A 16,331-nucleotide genomic window follows, 5' to 3' on the forward strand; every position below is an offset into this window, starting at 1 on the left:
AATATAGTCTTCGCTGCCCTTTAGAAGGCCATAATCGGGGGAGATACCCTAGCTTTTAGAGAGAGGCTATTCTATAGTATAGGTACCATGAATTGAAAAAAGAGTGATTTCTCAGTCACCATAGATAGAACTACAAAAAATGCAAAAATTTGCATCGAGTGGAGGGTAATCTTCCTTACTCTTAGGTTTTCCTTCTAGAATAGTAGGAGGGCTTTTTCCTTCTCAACTCTTACACTGAAAAAAAAATCTTCCATTAAAAAAAATAATGAAAGAGCAGTGGCAGAAACCATTTGTCTATCTTGCTTAGGAAAATTTTCCCACTTTTTTTTTTTCTTCTTCTGACTTTGCAAACTGGACCAGGAGGCATTTTGACCATGGTTGTAGGCTCTCCAGAACACCTCATGATCACACCAGAGTTTACAGAATAATCTGGAGTGTGGCAGCCTGCATAAGATGCCACAAATAACATGAGACAAGCCCATGGAAGGCATGGACTCTTATGTCTTGGTCCCGAGGTATTGAAATCGCCCAACCCCCAAAAGCATACTTTGGGGTCTCCAATACCAGCCAGATGCTATATTTTTTCTATCCTGCTCTATGGAGTAGAGAGTTGGTCTCTGACAGAAGGCCACCTGAAGAGACTAGAAGCATTTGAAATGTGGATTTACAGGCAGCTGTTATGTATAAGCTGGGCTGACAAGATCAGAAATGAGGTAATAAGCCGCCTGGGAAAGCTAAGGGAAATCATCAAAACAAATTAAAAAACGAAAGTTAGAATATTTCGGACATGTGATGCGACACCCAGAAAAATACGGCATACTCCATTTAATCCTCCAGGGAAAGATTGAAGGCAAACGAGGTCCAAACAGAAGAAGAACATCGTGGCTTCAAAATCTAAGGGACTGGTTTGGACAAAACTCAGCAGTACTTTTTCGTGAGGCTGCTGATAAAAACAGGATTGCCAACATGATCGCCAACGTCCAATAATGGATATGGCACAAGAAGAAGAAGAAGAATACCAGCCCAGAGACCAAATCAAAGAACCCAGAAAGGGAACTAGTTGGGTGACAGTGCAGCTAATTCACCAGAAATGTACCCAGGCTGTTCCCACATCCTGTGCCCTTAAGCCTTCATATCCAAACCACTGCCATAGTATATTCATGCAGACTGATGTCTTGAGCAATTTTTTCTATCGACCCATGATTTTTTTTTTATTATATAATCCCAAAAGTACTATTTCAAGAATCACCACTGATAAAAATCTTCATTTAAAAAAAAAAAACTAGGTTGGGTGATGTCCTCCCTACAGTTGGCCATGCCGGCTGGAGTTATAATTCAGTGCAGTGATGTGCAAAATATTCCAGGAAACAGGATATCTATTTATTTCTCTGGAGCATGCCAGTCTGACTGTTCTGGGCTGGCCATTTTGTGGAAGTAATTTTTCTAGGATATAAATCTAGCCCTCTATTCAATTTTTGGTACATGTCTAGTATAGTACAAAACCATCATGAAGGAAAAACAAAATGGAATGTTTTGTATATCCTTAATTTGATGATGCCTGAAGGGCGGAAAGTTCTTTTTTCTGTTGGGAGCCTGTGATTGGGATATTGCAACTAATAAAACATAGGCCGCCACAGAAATATTGGAACAGTTCAGCCAAAATTGGATTTTAAAATGTAGTGAATGAGAAAATGAATTATATTTCCCCGTTGATTCAAAATACGTATTGATTGAACCCTCCATGATTGATGAAATTAATAGCATAAAATCCAAGTCCTTTTTTTTACAACTCCCTCACTGCTGTCTTCTTTTCCCACCTCATAATGATAATATTGCAAGAGAGGGGTAATAATCTGGACTCATATCTATGCCCCGATATATAGAATTGCTTGCCAAGAATCCCAGCATTCATGGTGCAAATGTAGAAATTGCAGGGTACACAGGTAGTCTTTGACTTACGACCACAGTTGGGACCCGGAATGTCATTGTAAGTGGGTGCAATCATAAAGTGAGTCATCACACAGCTTCCAACAACTTACGATAGCAATCCCCGTTGTAGTGAACTGAGAATCATGGGTTGTTAAGCAATTATCCATCCCGATCCAAGCCATTCCAGTTTGGTCCCTCAGAGCCCCAAGTCTCAGTAAGGCACTGTCTCTCCCCACCCCCATCTCTACCTTTTAGCTTCCTGCACCCTGCCTTGTGGGTCAGCAGGCATCCCCAGAACCAGAAGCAGCTCTGCGGCTGCTTGCCATGCCCCAGGAAGCTACAGGCACAGCAAGGCACACATTGCTGCTGATAAGCAAACTTCTTCTCACCTCCTATGTGTGCCTTCTGTTCTTTAACATTGGGCTGGAAAACATTACTTCACAGCACCTCGGCCATTACCCTCCAATCAGATGAGTTTAAAATTAACTTTGGCACCCCTTGGTTTTTCTTACTCCTCACATCGAGGACTTTCACTTCCACATGCCTCCAGCCTGCCTCTTCATTCGCTGTGAAGTTGTATCTGGAAGTCAGGAAAACAAGTGCGACAATAGGCGAGAAAAGCATGTTGGAGATGCCCTGCCAAAATCCCTTTGGCCTCCAATTTGCTTGCAAGAGGCAGGCTAATCTCTAGCCATCCTCCATCTCCTCCACTTCCCGATCACTTTCTAATCCTGATCCAGAACTGATCTTTATGAGTAGGGAAAGGAGAGGGATAGAGATGAGGATGCCCCTGGTTCTGGGGCTGCTGGCTGACCCACAAGGCAAAGGGCAGAGAAGGGGAAGGTGGGCAGGTGAGAAGATTTGGAGCACCCCCTGCAGTCCTGAGTTCTGGTGGCCTGCACAAGCACCCAGGTTTTGTTCACCCACGAGGGACCATTGCAATGGCTGAATTTCAAGCATGGCTCGTAAGTCCCATTTTTCAGCACTGGCGTGTAACCTCAGACGGTTGCTGAACAAATGGTTCTAGGTGGAGGACTATCGGTATATGGAGACACAAGGAGCCAACATTTTATCTTTCTTTCTAGGAAAGGTTGAGAGAAAAAGGAAATAGCTGTGGTTTCTTCTACTGAGAGAAGGGGGAAAAACGCAGGGCCATAGTTTGGAAAGCATTTGAGCTTTGCACACAGTGACATTGAACATTCACACTGAGAATTTTCGTCCGCCATTATTGCTGTAGGTTAACCTGTCCTAAACAAAGATTGTCATTACTCTTCAGACTAAGTAGAATTTTGTGCTTTGCTTATATATTTTTTTGAACATATTTTAACCGCTTTCTAGTTATTCCTCATTATCGGGGCTGCTTCTGTTAACTGTTTTTGGAATGCCGTCTTAACATTCTAAACTGAATTTATTTAATTTGCTTACAGATGAAATCTGTGCTGTTTTGAAATTGGACAACACTGTTGTTGATCAAACTAGCTGGAAGCCTATTTCCAATCAGTCCTGGGACCAGAAATTTACGCTGGAACTAGACAGAGTAAGGACCTCTTTAATAAGTTTACCAGGATTGCCAGTTGAGCAAATGGCTGCTCGTGCCTAGAGAGAAATTCTGACTTGGAATGTAGCTCCCGTTTCCTGAACGGAAGAGAACATTTTTAGCCTTCCCTCTCCCTGAAACAAGGGCGAAAATTTGAGATGGTACTTCCATGAGCAGAAGCGCATTCCAGCCATACATCTTTAGTATTCTGCATCACTATGCTCGTAGCATTTGCAACACATCATTTGTAAGTGCTTCTTGTGATATTAGGTAAAGTCCTGTAGTAAAAACGTATAGAGGATTTGAGAGATGTTTTAGCTAATTGTATCTACTCTTGTAAAGCAGTTGCAACTGTTGAAACAATTCGTTCTTGGAGTGAAGTTAAAATGTTGTAAAATGTAGGTCGTATGTTTGGCAGCATTTCACAAGAAATTTTAGTGACTTGTCTCTCTCTCTCTCTATATATATATATATATAGAGAGATTTTTTAAAAAACTTATTTTATTTGATGAAGTCAGGAAATAGATTTCCTGAAACAGAGACAAAAAGATCAAGTTCTTTGACGGTGAAAATATTTTCTCATATCTAGTCAATCAAACAATCCTAAAATAAACAACCTCTTGCCCTGCCAAAGTCTGTCGGCCAATCTGTGTAAGACAGTGAAAGGCAACTGACATTTGGCATGTGTGCAGAGGCTCTTCTCAATATGATTTTTTAGCTTTGCTCGTATATACTTAAATCTACTCCAAATGGATGTATGGGATATGAGTTCAGGGCAGGAAGTTTTTATTAAAAAATAATAATAATAGAAAATAACATTGAACTGTATGTTAAAATCTCCCTTAAGTTTTTATTTTCTCTTATGTGGAAGAGGTCTGAGTAGCAGCTATAATATGACAAATAATATGACCCAATCTGTATATAAAGAGGCCTTGGGTCCTTTGAGGTCATGAGAAATGGCTCTACATGTTACATAATGGGATACAGTATCTGTGATGGGAAGGGTTTGGGGGGTAGAAGAATGGGAAGAGCAGCAAACTGAAATGTAGCTATCCCCTATCCTTGCATCTTGTTTGGTACGCCTACACACGTTATTAGTCTTCACTGTAAGGTAAACTGTTGCTTTTGGAATTAATATAGAGTAGTTTACATTTATCCGGCATTAGGACTGCAGATCATAAATTATTCTAGTCTAGCCTTCCACGTGCCAACCCAGCTTTTATAGGTTCGAGTTTTTTGTGTTAGTTATTTTTAAAGAGTCTCGAACATTTTGAGAATTGCATAAATAATATCCTTTACATCCTAATTATGACTGATTCAATACACAGAAGCAAAAAAAGATTCCTTTCTAGTTTCTGATGATTCTCAGTAACAGCATTGGAATTTTTTATCACATTGCTGGCCATTCATTTCATGGATATAACTCCTGAGCTAGTTTATGCAGTGCTGCGCTAGCTTGGAAGCAGCAGGTAAATAAATGAATTAATTAGATCATGTGGGCAGAAAAGAAAGGTGGTTTCTTCCATTGTTAAAGCCATCTATTCCCGAGCTAGGGTGATTCTGGTGTAAGAATATTTCCAGCTAGGTCTGCTCAAATCTGGTAAATATAAAAACTGAGCATGGGTTTGTTTCTTATTATTCTTCAGTCACGCGAGTTAGAGATTTCTGTTTATTGGCGTGATTGGAGATCTTTGTGTGCCGTGAAATTTCTGAGGTTAGAAGACTTCTTGGATAATCAGCGACATGGAATGTGTCTGTATCTTGAACCTCAGGGTACTTTGTTTGCAGAGGTAAGGGCAATTACTTTTAGTAAATATTCAAGTCTTTTGAAGTCCTGTTTCCAAAAAGTATTAGTCTACCTTCTAAAACCTATTGCCTGAATTGCAGGTTACGTTTTTTAATCCTGTTATTGAAAGGAGACCAAAACTTCAGAGACAAAAGAAAATTTTCTCCAAGCAACAAGGTGAGGTGTTTTTATAGCTTTAGCACTTGGTCCTAGGACAGTGGTGGCGAACCTGTGACACAGGTGCCAGAGGCGGCACTCGGAGCCCTCTCTGTGGGCACACATGCCGTTGCCCCAGCCTTGCCTCCCCCCATGACCCCCTCCTCTCCAGCAGCCCCCCTGAAGGAGACTCGCCCTCGAGCGTGGCCCACATGGAGCAGCGCAGCCAAGGACATGGCAGCTAGACAGCGTAGACAAGACTCTGCCCTCACATCCTATCATGCAGTTGATGCTGCAGGGTGCGGGCAGAGGGTGTGGCCGCCATAGCGCTGCTGGGCTGCCTGGGTGATCTGCGGCGGGCCCTAGGGGCAGTGAGTGGTCCTGTGGGCAGGCGGAGCAGGGGCTGGGGGGGCAGAGCAGGGGCGGGCAGGGGGGTAGAGCGGGGGCGGGGCCAGTTTTTGGGCACTCGGTGTCTAAAAGGTTTGCCATCACTGTCCTAGGATTAATAAAAATTGATTCTTATATGTCAATATTTCATGTAAAGATAATTCAGAATTTGTCAACAAGGCTTTAATAAGAAAGTACGAAAGAAAGAAAGAAAATAGGAAATAACGGCATCCACAGCTTATCCATCACAAGTAATAAATGAATGAATATATGAATTCTCATTTAGTTATAGCTTTTGGTGATAAATAAAGAAATTACTTAGGCTTTGTTTACTTTATCCACAGGCAAAACATTTCTCAGAGCTCCGCAAATGAATATTAATATTGCCACTTGGGGAAGGTTGGTGAGAAGAGCTATTCCAACAGTAAATCATACTGGGACCTTCAGCCCTCAGGCCTCTGTGCCCGCTACAGTATCAGTAGCTGATGCTCACATTTCTGGATTAGGCTCACCAACCAGGTAAGTGAATGGCTAAAATAAAGGGACACATTTCAAGTGTTAAAAGTTCCTGTGAAACATTTGCAATGTAAAAAAGAACCAGATGCTTATCACTGGAATTTTTTTTTTTTTTAATTGAATTGTGTAGAATTCTGCTCATATGTCAACAGGCTTACAGCAAACTTTTTTTTTCCCCAAGTGATTCCCCTGTAGGTAAATTGGTGTTTGAACTTGACCCTGAACCCACCTGTCCTCCACGTGTATCTTCTCTTGGAGAAATCAGTGAACCTTCGCCTGAACCAAAGTCTCCACCTACTCCCACTCAGGCAAGGCTCCTCATTGAGAATTCTGTTGCCGTTTCTTTGCTTGATGTGAGCTGTCCAGGATTATTATGAATTGGGGCAGCTTACAAGTTCAATAAATTATTGCCATTGTTTTAATAATGTTTAATTTACTATGTATTTTTTTTAAAAAAGTACAACCTTAAAATAGAATATGATGGATGAATGTTCTTTTTTTTTTGTGGTCATTTTGAGCAATGTGTTTAGGGGTCGGAACATTGGATGCCAACTGGTGCGGTCCATGCTCAAGACCCTTGTTGCCCATTGAACACAGACAGACAGAGCTTTTATTTCAGTCATTGACCAATAAAAATACAGTAAATAAAATGAACAACACATAGCTGTCCCTTAACAACCAGAACTATAAGCAACCATTTGTGGGCGAACTTTACACATAATGTAGCAAAATTAAGGGAAAAAAATTATCTTTATTATTTAATAGATAGAGCAGATAAAGGCTACCAGAGTGCCCCAGAAATTTAAATAAAAGAGGTATAATCAACTAGCGGCAAATGTCCCAATAGACCTCTCAGTACAGAAAAACAGGGGCTATGGTTTCTAGGGCACCCATGTCACAAGGCAATATCGGGTTTCAGATGGGTTTTTTTCCTATAGTTCCTTTCCAGGACAGCGGTGCCGAGCTCGTATTCTTTATAATTTGCACAAAAGCTGATCATTTTCTGTCTGCTAAGCCAACTTCATGGGTTTGGTATCGAGAGGATGGAATTAGTAGAGGTCCCCAAGTATGCCACACTAATCTCTCAAAGAAAAAGGAAGAATATAAATAAATTAAATAAATTCATGGGTCTTGGTGTTTGAAAAAGTGTAATCATGAAGCTGTTGTTTCCTATAAATGACTGCTTAAATAACTGGTTTTGCATGTTTCCTTCCCTTATAATTTAGCTGGTTGCTTGATTAAATTTGTATTGCACCTGTGTGTGTGTACTTGTGTGTGTGTGTATTCACTTCATAATGAAGACCCTTTAAAAATCTAGTCAGATAAAAATAGATGCCAGCAATAGTGGAAGAATGTTCCAATATTTGGAGGGCAGCACCGAGAATGTTCAGATGCATATTTTTGTGGTGGTGCAGATATGGGAAGAGAGAGACAGTCGAGTCTCCCATAAGAGTGTGCACAATATTTTAAAAGATGGCCTAAAAGAAGCTTATAAATAACAACAGGCCCAGTCATTCATAGCTATAGTAATGTTCTTTCAATATACGGCCATAAAAGAGAAGCTTCCATAATGGAGAAATACTTCATAGTTTTTCTTCTTCGTATACAGTACATGTGAATAAGAGATAGATAACATAGATATGGATATAGATGTATGTAGGTTTGTAGGTTAGGTATGTATAGTTTGTATGTAGGTTTGGGGAGCTTTCTAGATTGCCTTAAACTTTTCCTGTTTTGGGATCTGGTTAACTTTCTAATTTTTATAGAAGCGTAGAAATGTAGCAAAAGTAGTTTTTATAGATGATTTTTCAAATTATGCCTCTGAAAAAAACTACCACTCTGGTTCTACTTTTCTAAATTAAGCACACTTCTCAAATTTCTGGCATATTTTTTAATCTTTCTTTTTTATTTGTTTCTCAAATTTTCACAGGATGTGGAAACATTTGATTTTGAGAATGACAAAAATGATTTTGTTCCAAAATTTCAACCAGAAATTATTTGTGAGACTCAGATTTCAAATTCCGATACTGAGTATAAACAAATACCTGAAGATAGAAGGTAAGCTGCTGTTTTGCTTTTATATGACTATAGCTTCATGCTGAATAAGGCTATGCAAAAAATTGTGCCTTGCAGATACATTGATGGGAGCCTTCCCAGAGAATGCAAACTACTTTGCCTTAGTATTCTCAATGAGGACTGGATTCTCATTTTTTTTTTAATTTGTGTATTTCAGAACACAACAGAGATTTCAGTTTAGTTTACAAGATTTCCGATGTTGTGCTGTTCTGGGTAGAGGACATTTTGGAAAGGTACCTGTGAGAGCTAAAATTACAATTTTGTGAATTTGACATACGTACTTCTGTATCTGCATAGCTATGCTTGAGGCCCACTTGATTTTAGTATGTTTAGAGAATCTGTGTGTGAATTTGTGTCCATTTAAAAATGATTATAAATCTAAATGAAATATTAAACCAATAAGATTTTTTTAAACAATAAAAACACGCTGTTTTGTATTTCAGGTCCTGTTGGCCGAGTATAAAAACACTAATGAAATGTTTGCTATTAAAGCCTTAAAAAAAGGAGACATTGTTGCTCGAGATGAAGTAGACAGGTTGGTATAAAGGAGAGTAATAATTAAGTATGAATATGTTTTTAATTGTCTCAGTTTTAAGTTGTTATTCAGAAACAGACTGGAATTAGGGGTGACTAGTGAAACGGTAAGATTTGTGGATGATGCAGAAAATAAGAAATTATAGCAAACGGTTCCAAAGGATTTTTCTAAATTTATGTGAATTCGCATTGAAAAGATAAAGTTCATTGTATAAAGTGACATATGGTAAGAAAAAAAACAACCCTAACTTAAAAGACTTTCCTGCGAAGTTGAACACTTCAGTTAAAAATATTGATCCAGTTTGTGACTACTATGAAAAAGGCTTCCTGAGATGCATTATTAAAAATAATGTTTAATTGTCAACATTATAGTCAGTATATGCAAATCTATGGACAAAGCACATTTGGAATAAAGTTTTATTTTATTCACGCCTTTAGTCATCACACATTTAAAAAATACTGTAGAATAAAATAAATTGTAGAAAAAGATAATTTTAAAAAATTGAGTACATACAATACCTCACTGTAGTGTTTAGGTTTCATTAACTTAGAAAAATGCAAGTACATAAACAATTGAGGTAAATAAAAACTAGTGTGCTCTGGGAAGAAAGAATATTTCCTTTTTTCTTATTACTACAATCAAGCTGAATGATCAGATAAAAGGATAAGGGCTAATGTTGAATTGGTTGTTAGAACATTTGCTGATAATTGCCCATTTGGACAGTTTTAAAAGCAGAGGAATTCAGGGTAAAGAAGATTAATGAGTGTTAATGATGGCAACTATGTATTATATCCAGTATTAGAACCAATGGGATTTGCATTCTGGCCTTCTATGAATGAAAAAACATGCTGGAACATGCTGGTCAATTGGTCTCCATTGGTTCCTTTTACTATAGGAGTGGCTAAACAAACATGTTGAATGACTTTATGAAACAAGCACTAAAGTTAGTATTACTTGTACATCCAGGCTCCTTTTATATTATCAGGAGGATCACATGAAGCTCTAATAATACTTTACAGACAAACATGAAAGTTCAGAAAATCTAAAAAGGGGTTAATACTTTTTTATAGAATTGTATATATGTATATATAGTGTAATATATACACTATTCACAATTGTATAGTGTATATATTTTTCTATCTTATATGTGTGAACTGATGTGACCTTGAACCCATTATTTGTAAACATGCATATTTGACAATATATCTAACAGAACTTAATTGCAAATAACTGTAGGATGAGAGTGTAAAGTAAACTAAGCATGTGTCAACAGGAAATGGCATCAGTCTATTATTGTGTTAACAGCTGTTTACCTCTTTTTCTCAGTATGTACAACATGAGTATATATCGTCTTCTTCCAGGAACACAAATTTAATATTTATTTGCATCACTGTGGAAATTCTATGAGCCTGAATGCTCTTTTCTATGGATTATTTACATGTATACTTATATATGTCTGTTATACTGAATGTAGTGTAATGTAATGTAGTACAGCAGAGTATGTAATTAATAGTATAATTTCTGCTTTATTAGTTTCTATCTGTTGGAACCATGACAATAATAATATATAATATAAATATATATAAACTAAGCTTCTGCATTTACTTTTCAAGTATCTTTTTGCCTAGGAATTACAACTTTTTGATTTACCGGGGGATTGACACCTAAAAGGCATTAGGGGTATAATTATTATACAATAAGCCTCTAAGGGCTGTTTTTGGGAAGCTCAATATAATTTTGTCATTTATTTTAACCATGTGTTTTTGATCTTTTATATAAGGTTACATGCATTGATCTGCTTTTTCTTCTAACTTCTTTTTCTGATATACTAAAGATAAAACAAGTCACATTACTTTTTTTTCTTTCTTTCTGCTCTCAGTCTCATGTGTGAAAAGCGAATTTTTGAAACTGTGAACAATGTAAGACACCCATTTTTGGTGAACCTCTTTGCCTGTTTTCAAACCAAAGATCATGTGTGCTTTGTAATGGAATACGCTGCTGGCGGGGATCTCATGATGCACATACACACTGATGTCTTTTCTGAACCCAGAGCAGTGTAAGTTTTGAGCCTTCATACCATCTCCAATATCTTGTAAATTAATCAATTTTTGGAACTTCCTAGTGAGAATACTGAGAACTAGTGAGAACGTGACTTTGACTTCTTGCTTAACTGTGTTTAGATTAGAAGACACCTGACTCTTCCGAAGTTCGTTTAAGTCAGTAATGATCAGCTGTAACTTTGATGAAGGCATCTCATTTGTAATTGCAATGAGAGATGTCCTATGAGTTAGACCAGTGGTTCTCAACCTCTGGGTCGGGACCCCATTTGGGGTCAAATGACCATTTCACGGGGATCGCCAAACAACGCAGTCCGCCATTTTTTCCCCCTTTTCCTTAGCTGTGCTACTCCCTTTTATTCTATTGGCTTTTGAAAGCCAATAGAATAGACTCTCTTGAATAGAGTCTAATTCTATTGGCTTTCAAAAGCCAATAGGAATTGTCCAGGCTGTCTCTGCCCTGCTGAGCCCGCCAAAAGTCCCATTCTGCAAACGGTGCTGCACCAGTTGAGTAGTCCTCGACTTACGACCGGTTGAGTAGTCCTCGACTTACGACCGGTTGGGGGTCACGGCATTAAAAAGGTTGAGAACCACTGAGTTAGATGCTTGGATGTTTTTACAGTTTTAATGCTTTTTACTGTTTTTATTGTTTTAAAATGTTTGCAACATAAGTTTTGAATTGTGAGCTGCTCAGAATCGTTTGCTGAGATAGGCAGCTATATAAATCAAATATAGATAGTCCTCAACTTAAAACAGTTCATTTAATGACTGTTCAAAGTTATAACAGCACTGAAAAAAGTGACTTATGACCGTTTTTAGTACTTCCAATCATTGCAGTATCCCCATGGGTAAGTGATCAAAATTTAGATGTTTGGCAACAGGCATGTATTTATGACGATTGCAGTGTCCCAAGGTCATGTGTTCCCTTTTGCGACCTTCTGACAAGCAAAATCAATGGGGAAGCCAGATTCACTTAACAACAGTGTTACAAACTTAACAACTGTGACAAGAAAGGTCGTAAAAAGGCACAAAACTCACTTAACAACTGTCTTGCTTAGCAACAGAAACTTTGGGTTCAAATGTGGTCTTAAGTTGAGGACTACGTGTAAATAAATAAATAAATATGTCCTGTTAGCATGAAATATATGTGTAATGCCATAAACTTTCAAGGCCTGATCAGACAATTCCAAGTAAACACATGTAAAAGGAATTGGGACTTTGCTCATTAATTTTACTTCCAGGATCCTACATGTAATAAGAGTGTCCTCCACGGTTCCCATTTCCGTTGTGCAAAGTATAGCACTATTTCCATTAAATATTTGAGAGCCTATGTTTCTTAATTTAACCTGTGTTTTTTACATTTGTATTTGACTTTTGTTTAAAAAAAATATTAGCCAAGTTGACTATCCACTAGATCAGTGTTTCCCAAACTTGACAATTTTAAGGCATGTGGACTTCAACTCCCAGAATTCCACAGCCAGCATTGCTGGCTGTGGAATTCTGGTAGTTGAAGTCCACATGCCTTAAAATTGTCAAGTTTGGGAAACACTGCACTAGATTAGGCAGTATTTATTATCTGGCAAGGTTAACATGATCCTTGGGGCATAAAGCCTGAACAAAAGGAACTTTTTACTTCCTGGAATAAAATAACTGTTGACGATTGCCTTTGGGTGGTGACAGGTTTCTAGAGCTTAAAAAACAAAAATAATTTCACACGGTTGGGTTAGAAATTATCAGATTTAAGCTTGTGGGGTCTGTTTTGTCCTCTACTAGAATCTTTAGTTCCACCCATCAGAGCAGGTCCTTAGCTTTAAAAAGCTAAATTTTCATGACAAGTGAAGTGGAACATTGGACTTACAATGCAAGTTTCTTTATTTCAGTTGAGAGAAGGCGCCTGAAATATGGGCGGCTTCTGCTACTTTCTCTGATTGGGAAGACAGAACGTTTAGTAACAATCCCTGTTGAAATATAGACATTTACGGAATACGATCCGTAGACAAATGAAAGCATAGCATGACTATGGCTATCACAACAAGCTTTTTAAGCAGTATTTTGAGAGTCGTGTTTTATTTATTTACTTACTTACTTACTTATATTTATTGGACACCTACCCCCAGTGGACACTTGAGCAGCATATAGAACTCATAAAACAGCTAAAACATTAAATCAACAGGTAGTGCAGACTGACATGCCCTAATAACATAAGCCACAAAACACAACACGGCCACTGAGCAAATAATAAACTTCAGCCCCACGAAAGAGGGTGCCATCCTTAACCTTTGTTCCAGAGGCTGAGGGCTGCAAGAGGGAAGGCATGCCTCCTAGGTCCCACAAAATATCAGTGTTTAATGAAGCAAACCTGGAATACACCTATTCTGCTGGAAGTACTGGTTGGGCTGAAAAGAGCTAAATGGTCTCTCAGATGCTCAGGCCCTGTGCCATACAGAGCCTTATAGGTATTTACCAGCACCTTGATTTGCACTCAGAAGGCAACTGGCAACTGGTGCAGCTCAGGTAGGAATGGTAACATATGGGCACAGCAAGCGGCATCCGTCGCTGCTCACACTGTTGCATTTTGAACCAGCCGTAGCTTCTTAGTGTTCTTCAAGTGGAAGTTGTGTCCTAATAACATAGAATTCTACTTCTAACTTAGGCACTAGCCAGCTAGGTGACCTTAGGCCAGTTATGCTTCCTTAGGCTTTGGAAGCTGGCAATGGCAAACTACTTCTGAAAGTTTTGTCAATAAAACTGCAGGGATCTCTCCAGACAGTTGCCAGGAGTCAATACTGACTCAAAAGGCACCAAAAAGAAAAAGAAAAGAGAATAAAATACAATAGCAAGACAATAACCTGCATAAATACCAAATGCCATTGTAAGAATCTGTTCTAATGTTTCCTCATTTACCAGGATTTAATCCCTAGGACAGTGGTGGCGAACCTAGGGCACTAGTGCCAAAGGCGGCACTCGGAGCCCTCTCTGTGGGCATGCACGCTGTCGCCCCAGCCCTGCCTCCCCCCGTAGCCCCCTGCTCACCAGCAGTCCCTCCGGAGAAGAGTCACCCCTGGGTGCGGTCCGTGCGGAGCAGCACAGCCAAGCACATGGCAGCTGGGCAGCAGATAATGCTGCGAGGTGTGGGTAGGGGGCATGGCCACCATGGTGCTGCAGGGCTGCCTGGGTGATCTGCGGCGTGCCGTGGATGGCCCTGAGGGTGGGCGGGGTGAGGGCGGAGCAGGGTGGGAGCAGGCGGGCGGAGCGGGGAGCGGGCTGGTTTTTGGGCACTCGGTCTCTAAAAGGTTCGCCATCACTGCCCTAGGACCACAAAGGATAAGCCATCTTTCTTTGGGTCTTCTATTAATAGAAGAAGGATATTTTTTCTTTGAGAAACATTAACAAGCTATATTGCTCTTTCTCGGTCAGTAGTTTCACCTACCTTCAAGGAAGGCAAGGAGGCAATTCCCTTAGACAAGAATCAGGATGGGACCTGAATTTTTGAGTCCAAAATTTCCACAGCAAGCATAATGGAAATGTGCCCCAATTGACAGACAGCATTTCCTTGCATGGGAATCTCCTGATATTGGAAGGATGGCTACATTGATAGCTTCCCCAAAGAGATCTGGAACATAGAAGACACACCCAGTTCATGGCTGCTCCTTCATCCTTTGAGCACTGGGAGTCAGGAAAAAAAAAGATTCCTACTCTACTCTCACATGGATGGTGTGATTTGGGTCTCAACTGTTAACAGTTATTCTTTGCAATAGTGTAAATAAATATGCAAAATTGATGAGCACTGAAACATTGTACTTCTCTCCAAACAGATTTTATGCTGCATGTGTAGTTCTTGGCCTGCAATATTTACATGAACACAGGATAGTTTACAGGTAAGTATTTCCAAAATGTAGCATTCCATTTCATTTTATGTCCCGCTATGTATGTGAATCTGGCTTAACGCTGCTGTCATTATGATTAATAAAATTGTTCCTTGTCTTTGCTAGAAGAAATTAATGCTATTGGATGTTTGTACATTACTAAGATCTGTTCAGATTGAAAAAAAGGAAACATTAAGAATTAGTACATCTTTGCAAGTGGTACTTTCTCTAAAGTAGCCTTCAGCAGATTGGGTAACTTCCAGATGTGCAGACTTTAGTCAGTATGGCTATTGCTGCAAATTCTAAGATTCTCCATTCCATAGGTCAGGCACCCAGCCTGGGGAAGGCAGGCACTATAGCTTAGCAATTACATAGTTGGGTTGTTTTTGTTGTTTTACTAATTTTCTTTAACTTTTATTTCTTTGGTAGAGATCTAAAGCTGGATAACCTGTTGCTGGATACAGAAGGCTTTGTTAAAATAGCTGACTTTGGTCTCTGCAAGGAAGGCAAGTTTTTTTTTTTTTAAAATGGCTGATAATATTTCCTCTACTACTCAAACATGTTGTGGGGATTGCAGATAGCAACTTTTCCCACCAGCAGGAAGTTGATAAGAATGGAATGTGTTTCAGGCAGTCCTTAATTACAGTAACTGGGACCAGCAACTTCTGTTGCTAAGTGACACAGTCAAAAAGTGTGATGCCATGTAACTGCACTGTTTTATGACAGCAATTGCAGCAGTGCCAATTGCTGTTGTTAATTCCATGTGATGGTCAGGTGTGATGTCACGTGACTTGACTGCTTTCCCCATGACTCGGCTTGTAGGAAGCCAGCACTGAAGCAGCAAATGGCAATCACATGGGGTGCTGCCAAAGCTGCAGTTATGCAAATCGGTTCTAAGTCTCCTAATTTTCCTTATCAGTGCTGTCATAACTTTGAATGATCGCTGAAGAAGTGGTTGTGTTGCATTGTTAAACAAGGATTACCTGTATTTTGGATAGGTGTGTTCTGTGAATGTGCAGAATGAAGATGTTGGATAAAATCCTACATCTCACTTTGTGTGTCCTTGATATGATTGATATAATTGCTACATTGATATGAGCAAGCGACAATCTCCATAGCAGGAAGTGTGTCTATAGAGATGCTTTATGGATGGTGGCATTGGCTAGGTGTGCAGTATTAAAGCTTTAAACTTCAGAAAAATGTGCCTTGCTCGTAAGTGGAGAGTTTTTTTCTTCATCCTCCAGTTTCCTTTGCTATATTCTTCAGAGCAATAGTTTAGCAGCTCTCACTATGATTCAGGAAACTGAAATTGAGAGTTATAAATAGAAGTCCCTTACATTTAGCAGTGCCTTCTTAAAGCTACTTTGTATGTCCATAACATTCTACTGTATCAAATATTATTTTATTCCTAGAATAGAGATGGTGGGAAAACAAGGCACAATTCAAATACATTATTTAAAAATCTGTTGTTTGTAAATCGTTGACT

At 39.2% G+C, this 16,331-nt stretch overlaps 1 protein-coding gene across 3 annotated transcripts in view; it reads left to right on the top strand.

The window, feature by feature from the left end:
- Positions 1-16,331, top strand: part of PKN2 (protein kinase N2) — a 61,943-nt gene that overhangs the window by 40,694 nt on the left and 4,918 nt on the right. For all 3 annotated transcript variants that reach the window (XM_039324719.1, XM_039324721.1, XM_039324718.1), the window contains 11 exons: positions 3,357-3,466; positions 5,113-5,256; positions 5,354-5,429; positions 6,140-6,314; positions 6,493-6,619; positions 8,242-8,369; positions 8,545-8,620; positions 8,831-8,922; positions 10,802-10,978; positions 14,795-14,857; positions 15,275-15,351. In XM_039324719.1, coding sequence (XP_039180653.1) covers positions 3,357-3,466; positions 5,113-5,256; positions 5,354-5,429; positions 6,140-6,314; positions 6,493-6,619; positions 8,242-8,369; positions 8,545-8,620; positions 8,831-8,922; positions 10,802-10,978; positions 14,795-14,857; positions 15,275-15,351 — 1,245 coding nt within the window. The remainder of the gene's footprint in view (positions 1-3,356; positions 3,467-5,112; positions 5,257-5,353; positions 5,430-6,139; positions 6,315-6,492; positions 6,620-8,241; positions 8,370-8,544; positions 8,621-8,830; positions 8,923-10,801; positions 10,979-14,794; positions 14,858-15,274; positions 15,352-16,331) is intronic.

The sequence above is a fragment of the Crotalus tigris genome, unplaced genomic scaffold (assembly GCF_016545835.1).
Source record: "Crotalus tigris isolate CLP2741 ecotype Arizona unplaced genomic scaffold, ASM1654583v1 scf7180000024307.1902530, whole genome shotgun sequence".
NCBI classification, from domain to species: Eukaryota; Metazoa; Chordata; class Lepidosauria; order Squamata; family Viperidae; genus Crotalus; species Crotalus tigris.